Source organism: Phascolarctos cinereus, unplaced genomic scaffold (genome assembly GCF_003287225.1).
Source record: "Phascolarctos cinereus isolate Bilbo 61053 unplaced genomic scaffold, phaCin_HiC Scaffold_2;HRSCAF=192, whole genome shotgun sequence".
NCBI classification, from domain to species: Eukaryota; Metazoa; Chordata; class Mammalia; order Diprotodontia; family Phascolarctidae; genus Phascolarctos; species Phascolarctos cinereus.
In genome coordinates this window covers 54,032,395-54,040,688 of record NW_027555625.1, presented here as the reverse complement: position 1 = coordinate 54,040,688, position 8,294 = coordinate 54,032,395, and the positions used below count along the sequence as shown (strand labels likewise).

The 8,294-nt window shown below is 47.9% G+C and overlaps 1 protein-coding gene across 6 annotated transcripts in view; it reads right to left on the bottom strand.

The window, feature by feature from the left end:
* Positions 1 to 396: 396 nt before the first annotated feature.
* KLHDC4 (kelch domain containing 4) overlaps positions 397 to 8,294 on the bottom strand; it is a 90,577-nt gene continuing 82,679 nt past the window's right edge. For 5 of the 6 annotated variants that reach the window (XM_078149397.1, XM_020989205.2, XM_078149395.1 and 2 more), the window contains 3 exons: positions 4,953 to 5,355; positions 2,407 to 2,526; positions 397 to 1,063 (listed from right to left, as the gene is read on the bottom strand). In XM_078149397.1, the coding sequence (XP_078005523.1) occupies positions 888 to 1,063; positions 2,407 to 2,526; positions 4,953 to 5,355 (699 nt within the window). In that variant the 3' untranslated portion in view covers positions 397 to 887. The remainder of the gene's footprint in view (positions 1,064 to 2,406; positions 2,527 to 4,952; positions 5,356 to 8,294) is intronic. The other variant, XM_020989204.2, reaches the window with a different exon arrangement.

Below are 8,294 nucleotides of genomic sequence, written 5' to 3'. Positions count from 1 at the left end.
ATGCTTTCACGTTAATTATGTAAATCCAAATGGCACTGCTGTCACTGACCTAATGGCACCACCCAGTACCAAAAGATTACACAAGCTCTTACAACAGGTTGTGAAGGAATGTTCTCTTCTTCTGAGAATCAGTCAGCTAGTATTTAGGAAGCACCCACTGTTTACCAGGCCCTGTGCCAAGAAATGGATACAAGTAACGACCAATGCCACTTCGTCTGTCTTGTCCTTTTGGGGGATTATACACTCTCATTATCATTCAGGAAAAGGGACAACCAACAGGAAAGGACCCCTAAAAGAGCAACCAGGAACAAGAAGCAGCTGAAATGAAGACTGGAACTGCGGTAACAGCCAAAGCATGACACAAAGCATAGTCACGAATGGGGCACTGAAACACAGTCACGTGAACCTAACACAACACTTTATTTTGGAACAATCACTAGCGTCCTGGGGCTGCTCCCTGAGGGTTCAGAGGTTACATGTGCTGAAACCTCCAGGCTTCTAGCGAACCAAAGAGTGAAGGGGTTTCCCAGCACAGTTTCTGGAGGAAGAGCGCTCCCAAAGGCCTCCCAGCCTCCTGATAGCTCATGAGGACCTCTTCATTCCCCCCTCCTTCACGTACGAGGGCTGGCCCTCATGCCCAGCCAGACTGTTTCTGCATACACTCCTGGCCAATGGGAGGTCCGCTCCATGCGCTGCCCTGATCCCAATGCCCCAGGAGGAGAGGACAAGAGCAGCCGAGTGACCCAGAGGCGCTGCTCTTCCCAGGGTTTTAAAGACCTTGTAAGCCTCTTAGCAGCGGGCTCAATTTATTCAGAAGCAACCTTTTCAATAACGTTAATGATTTCAACGACTTTGCCCATTCTGAGAAGCAAACACCAGATTTGTCCTTAAACCGAATCACCATAAAAAGTCTTGGCCATGGCATGGGCTACTCTGATCACCTTCTTGTCCTTTGCATCAGGCCCCATGTTGTTCCGAGCGACCTTCACCCAATACTCTTCAGTCCGAGGCAAATAGTCGCTGTATTTTTCATTAGGCTTGACCGCTGGGTGCTGACTGCCTTCTGACAACAAAAGAGAGGGAGGAAGAAGAAAGAGGGCTGAGCTTATGAAGAGCATGGAGAAGGCACTGTGGCAAAAACAAGTCGAGGAGCGCACCGGGCTGCAGGGAGAGGGGGTGTTCAGGAGCACAGAGGGGATGGTCTCTGCTGTGCTCCTCTGCTCTGGCCACACCATCCCTGCAAAAACCCTACGTCAGGAATGATTTCAGTCATCTGCAGACTGTCCACAGGAAGGCACCCATCACAATGGTGGACATCAGTGGAGGTCAGTGGGCACTTTTAAACTATGGAAGTCCGGGGGGAACATGACCCCTGCCTCCAGCTAACTGAAGGACGGTGGCACGAAGAGGGGTCAAAAGTGTTCTATTTGGCACGAGGGGGCTGACCTATGCACAGAGGGGGAAAATTGCAGAGGCAAATTTAGAATTCATCTAAGGAAAAACTTAGGGGCAGCTAACAGGTATCTTCCTCACTGCAGGCCCTGTACACTGAGTTCAAATCCGACTTCAGACACTTGTTAGTTGTGTGACCCTGAGCAAGTCACTTAATCCTCAGTTAAGTGTTTGCCTCAGTTTCCTCACTGTCAAATGAGTTGCAGAAGGAAATGGCAGACCACTCCAGGATCTTCGCTAAATGGGGCCACAAAGAGTTGGACACAACTAAGATGACTGAACAGCAACAAAGGACGGCAGAGCCACCCAAAGAGGCTTCTTCCCTCTGGGGATCTCAAGCAGAAGCAGAGTGACTACTCGTTGAGTAAGTCTTGTTTCTGTAAGGGTCGAGCTAGACCAACTTCAAAAGTCCCTGCTACGCTCCGAGCTACCACTTAACAAAAGAAGACATAAGAGGAGTTTGTAAATAGCAAGTTCTCCCCTAGTGCACTTTAAATGATTCTAAGTTTTTAAACCCCCATCTACGAGGAAAATATTTATTGCGCAAAAGCTACACTTCTGGTTAAAAATAAGGTAACGATTAAAACCAAAAGACTGTCTTCCATCCCCATCTTTTTTTTGAGGGGGGGGCAAGTCAGTGATACACCTGTTCCAGGTTGTACACAAATTTCTCTTGCTTTGAACTTTCTGCTTAGGAAAGTCTAGAACAGGAGTGGGGAATTGCAGCTTTAAGGCCCTGGTTCTATAAGACCCCTGGTCTACAAGTGCTGGCCACACAAAGCCCTGATCTGCTGGTTCGATTAATAAGCCTCCACACCTTGCTCTGCAGTGTTTCCAAGAATGACTCTCACCCTGCCAACAAACCTTCATCTTGGCCCATCTCTAGGAGGCCCCATCAAACCCTGCCCCCTCAACACCAGAGGCTTAAAAGATGAACGAGCATGAGCCCATTACCTTCATCCTCTTCACTTTCTTCCTCTGTTTCCTCATCTTCCTCTTCCTCCTCTCCCCCTTCTGCTCCTCCTACTTCATCTTCATCTTCTGAGTCACTTTCTTCCAACCATTCTTGAGTTTCTTCAACAGTAAAATCAATCAATCAGTAAAACTAAGGCCCAGGTATGTCAGGAGAGAACTGCAATACATACTGTCTCAACAATCCATCATTAAGGAACCAAATGATTTGACATATAACCCTCCCCTCCCCCCAACGCTGAAAGGAGACATTCAGGGTCTGATGAAAGGAGAGGAGCTACCAAAAAGAGAACAGGCCAGGGAAGCGTGGGAAGACAGCTGAACGATGAAAAATGCCCAAGACAACATGCAAAGGTCAGAAACAAGCAGGTTTCAAAGAGCAAATTCACAGCTTGGATGGGAGAAGAAGATGCTGAATCTGACAAGTGGCGCTTCTCCGCCAGAACCCCAAGCCTGCCTGCTTCCTCTGACGCGCCACAGAGAACTCTGCTTTCAGCTACTGGTGAGGGAACAATGAGGGAGAAGGGAGACAAGAAAGCACTCGGCTCCACAGAAGAAGGGAAAAAAGGCAACATTTTCTGAATAACAAATTCTGAGGACACAGTCCATGGGCAGGGCTCTAGACTGGTAGAGAAGACAGTGTGATGATCCCTCAAGAGGTGGCAAAAAAGCCGCCTGGCACCCAAGAACAGAAAGTGTGAATCACCCAGAGCCAATCTTTCTACCCTTCCCCAGATTCTCCCTATGGGGAATAATGATGCTAACATTCGATGGGGATGGGAACTTGGTTTAATTTAATTTTAAGGTTTTTTCCCCCCTTTAATGATCTCTCATTAATTTATATAGACTTTAAGAATCTTTTAATAGCACTAACTCCAGGGAAATGAAGTCTGAAAAAGCTGACTTGGCTGGTCAAAATTAAAGCAGCTTAAGATTTTTTTTTTTTTTAGGCAATTGGGGTTAAGTGACTTACCCAGAGTCACACAGCTAGTAAGTATCAAGTGTTTGGTCTGAGGCCACATTTGAACTCAGGTCCTTCTGACTTCAGGACCGGTGTTCTATCCACTGCGCCACCCAGCTGCCCCCTTAAGATTTTTTTTTAAATGCACACTAGCACAATGTCTACTCCACGGCTGGATACACCTCCCAAATTCGTGAGCAATGAGTGCTTTAGCCACCTGCCCAGTCTTCCCATCCGTCCATGCAAGGAGGAGGAAGGGATATCCTGGCCCACTGTCTGTTGGGGGCTCTGCTGCTGACTGAGATGTGCCTGCCACGACAAGGTGGAGAACTTCTGCTCAGCCTAACCCAAGCCAAAACACACCTGTGTAGGGGAAGAGTCACTAGAGCTTGGGGCAATGCTCAAACTGGGATCCTCCACTCCAAGTACTTTCCTCTCATCAACTCTCAGTGAGGGAGAGCAGGTGGGCCCGGGGGGGCCATGTGAGCTGAGCTCCTTATTTACAACACAGCTGACCACAGTAGCTGCTGGGCTCTCTCTTCCCATTCTTTCCCTTTCAACCTCCCAGAGAGACAATTTTCCTTCCCCCTCCAGGGCCTCCCACTCACGCACTCTCATCTCGCCCTCTCTAACTGGATTTGCCTACTCCAAGCTTTGAGGACTCACTGCTTCCCCAAGTCTGCCTTCTCATCATTTGCTATGTTCAAGTGCAATGACTTTTTAAAATTTTCATTAAAAAAATGCTGTGCTTTAAGGGTCCCCTCTTAGCATCACATTCCATTTTATAGACAATATCATTATTTTCTCAAAATCCATCAGTTTCCCAAGATCTCACCATTGCTTGCTGCTCCTGTAGGGCAAGGAAGGTATTTCCTATCCTGCTGCCTGTCAACTTTTCTCATTCTATAACGCAGGAGATGCCCTCCCTAGCACCAACCCTATTGATTTTTCTTCATTCTTTAATCCTGAGTCTCAAATAGAAATAGTGAGCTATCTCAGTCCTGAACAATTTTCTTTCCTTTAGAAAAAGGTCAAATGGAAATGAACACTGATGAATGAAGGATCAGAGGAAACATTTCAGAACTGACAATAAATAAGGCTAAAGAATTCAAAGTCAGAGGTACAAAAAGATTGCAAGAGGAGACTAATCTATGCCAAGTCTGGTTCTTGTGCATGAACACAGCAAGTCTGACAACCTGAGGAATGAGGCAATGACTCACCTGTCAGCAGCACCCCAAAAGGCCAGCACTCAAAGATATGTAGCCAAGTCAACAAGTCTGATCCGTGGCTCACAACAGTCCTGTGATATAACTAACCACAGCTGTCTGAAGACACCATGATGTGGGAACTGCACTTTTAAAATATATGTTTTGTTCTATCGGCCTGTCTGTCCCTCAAGCTCAGACTGTTGATGGATGAAGGAAAACTGAATAATGATGAAACCAGCCAAGCTAAGTTATGTTGGGGAATGAGTAAGAAGAAAGTGAGAAGGATTTGGCTAAGAGCACCTCCAAGGCCTTTGGGAACTCTGTTTCTCTGTCTCCTGTCAACCCCAACCCAAGCTTACTGGGATCCATGTCTACCAAGACCTTCCATTCCTCCATCTTGTGCAGATCAATGCAGTAGAAGTCATTCAGCGTGAACTGGCGGTCCCCAGCTTCAAACATGCCCCCATAGACGTAGAGCACCCCTTGCTTCAACGCCAGCATGGCATTCGAGCGAGCACAGGGCTCCACCAAAGGGCTGCCGGCCTCATCAGAAGCATCCTCCTCTTCAGACTGAGACACTGCTGATGTCCCAGCGACAGGGATCACTTGCTTAATGGTCACGACCGTTCCATCCTCGGCCACGACCTCTTTGATCTCCTCCTGCAGCTGCTGGGGGTGGGTCTCTACCCTCTCCTGACTCTCGACACTGTCGGGCTGTGGCTTCTTGCCTCGCCTGCATTTCCTCTTCTCTGTCTTAGGGCCCTGTTAATGAGAGGAAAGCACACGACTGGGACGCAACAAGCTTTAATAATTGTATGTGAAGCGCACAACCTAAATGAGAGATACAAAGGTCAGAGTCACGTCACACCTCCAGGCTCCTCCACTCAGGACACACTTGCACAGCCTGGCTGAAAACCTCCATGAAATCTGTGGCAGGAGAGCCCCAACGCCTGCATGCTGGTGAGCGACAGCGGGCAGATGGCACTGGACAAAGAAGAACTGACCCTCTCTCTTCAGCTGCCTGCTTCCATGTTGGGGAACTGGAGGCAGGAGAAACGAGCCTGCTTCACCACAAAATTGAAACTCGAGCAGTGAATGGGAACTTCAGGCCCTCACTGGGAAACCTTCCATACCTTCCGAGGCTGGAAAAGGAATACCACCAATTCAGAAGCAAAGTCACTGGCTCTCCAAGAAAGCCTGTCTTGAGTAAAAATCAAATTTGCTCCTGGGGGCCAACTCAGACGACAGGGGAGAGCCCACGCTGAATCCCTCCCACTTGTGCGTCTCATCCCTACCGCCACAAGGCTGATTGAGCAATGCCCATCAGAGAGCCCATGGACTGGCGATGAATGGTCTGCCAAAGGAGTCAAAGCCCTCACTTCCAAGGGTTTTCCACATGAAAAACTATTTTTAGGTTGTTTTCCTAAAGAAAGAAAGCATCTAAAAATTATCCCATGTATTCAATCCTCTCTTCTCCTCCCACATGATGACTAGTGTTGCCCTGGTAACTTTACATGATAAATTTGCTGCTTTCTCTAACTTTGTGTCAAATGTGGATTGAATCTGGGTTATTTCATTTCCTCCACCTGTAATTAGTGTGACTTTGGACAAGTCGTTAAAGCCTCTGAGCCTGTTTCCTTACCCCTCAATGGGAAAGGAACTGCCTCTTCCTTGTACTGTAGGGGTTTAAGAATCTCCTAAGAAAGGATAGGAGAGGACTTTGTCTTTTCTTTTCTTTTTTTGGCTAAGCAGTGGGGTTAAGTGACTTACCCAGGGTCACACAGCTAGTGTCAAGTGTCTGAGGCCAGATTTGAACTCAGGTCCTCCTGATTCCAGGGCCGGTGCTCTATCTACTGTACCACTTAGCTGCCCCCTAGGAGAGGACTTTGAAAAGGACTCTCTCAATGTGAAGTATTCCTAGGACTGTCTGGAGAAAACTAGGCTTCTTCAGAGACTGGACGCCAGTCTCTCATCGGGACCTCTGACCAGGCCACAATAAATATCTTCTACAAATCTTCATATTAGCTGAAGTGGAAAAAGCCTCATTTAAAACAGTCCAGCTGAAGACCCCATTCTACTGACTATGGCTCACCTGGGGGTACAGCCCTTAAAGTGCAGAAATACACAAAAAGATGAGAAAGAGAGAACACCTGGAGAAGGGAGAAAAGGGAAACTGAGGTCACTACAACAGCTGAGTGGGGCAGAGGGGACCATTCATAAAAAGCTCTGAATTCCCCATATGGTGACAGCTTTCTAATAAACTCTTTAATTAAAAGAGGAGAAAAGTCAGGAAGCACAACCAAAGAGTTCTAAATCTAAAAATGCTATAAAGCATTTCCCGGGTGACTGCTTTCAATGGAAAGAATACAGCATTGTCTAGGTTTTCAAATTTCCCTCCATCTCAAGCACCAAGAAAGGTCTGGTCCAAGCAGATTTTCTCTTCTCCTCGCCTCAGCCCCCTGCCCCTCTGGGCCACTGCCTCCACTCCAGTCTTGGCCCCCCACTACTCATCTGGGCCCCCCCTCCAGGCTCAGCCCCCCACTACTCATCTGGGCCCCCCCTCCAGGCTCAGCCCCCCACTACTCGTCTGGGCCCCCCCTCCAGGCTCAGCCCCCCACTACTCATCTGGGCCCCCCCCTCCAGGCTCAGCCCCCCACTACTCATCTGGGCCCTCCCCTCCAGGCTCAGCCCCCCACTACTCGTCTGGGCCCCCCCTCCAGGCTCAGCCCCCCACTACTCGTCTGGGCCCTGCCCCTCTGGGCCACTGTCTCCCCCTCTCCTCCAGGGTCGGGCCCTTACTGCTCTTTCCCCCTGCCCCTAAATCTAACTTGTCTTGTCTCCTGTTCTCTCTCAGGGCTTGGTTCACAGAAGCTGTGAATGTGATACACTAATCCAAAGAGTTCATGGGCAGTGATCAGTCAGTAACGTGTTCTCCCTCCCCAGCCACATACCTGCATTTCAGAGAAAGTTTCCAGGATACTCCATACCTTAAACCAAAGGAATGACTCTAGTTGAGTACGTCAGGCCCTAAGGCAGCTCAACGAGGGAAATGTTTGTGGGCAAAAAACCTCTTATTGCTCTTAAAATGCCAACCGTGCCTAGAGCTCTGTCCTAAAACCAGAGGCCAAAGCTGACCATCTTCTCATTCCTGCCCTAAGTTAACAACAAGCCAGGTGTCAATTCTGGCTGTTAACAATGATTTTAAAAGAGTACATGTACTGCAAAGTATTCATAACCACATGAAAGGATGCTCCAAAGCACTAATGACCAGAGAAATGCAAATCAAAACAACCTTAAGGTTTCACCTCGCAGCACCCTACACAGATGACAAGAAGTGGCAACAGCTAATGCTGGAGGGGCTGTAGAAGCTGCACACTCATACATTGTTGGTGGAGCTGTGAAATGTACAACCATTTTGGAAAGCAATGTGGATATATAAAATGTCTGTGTCCTTTCAACCAGAGACTCCATCACTGGGCTTATCCCCCAAGAAAACCACCGAGAGGAAGAAAGTTCCTATCAACTCCAAAATATTTATAGCAACACTTTTCATGATAGCAAAGAATTGGAAATAAAGTAGATGTCCATCAACTGGGAATTGGCTAAACAAATCTCAGTACAGGAATGAAGTGGAATATTCTTGCATTACAAGAAATGATGCGTGTAAGGAATACAGAGAAGCCTAGAGAGACTGACATGAA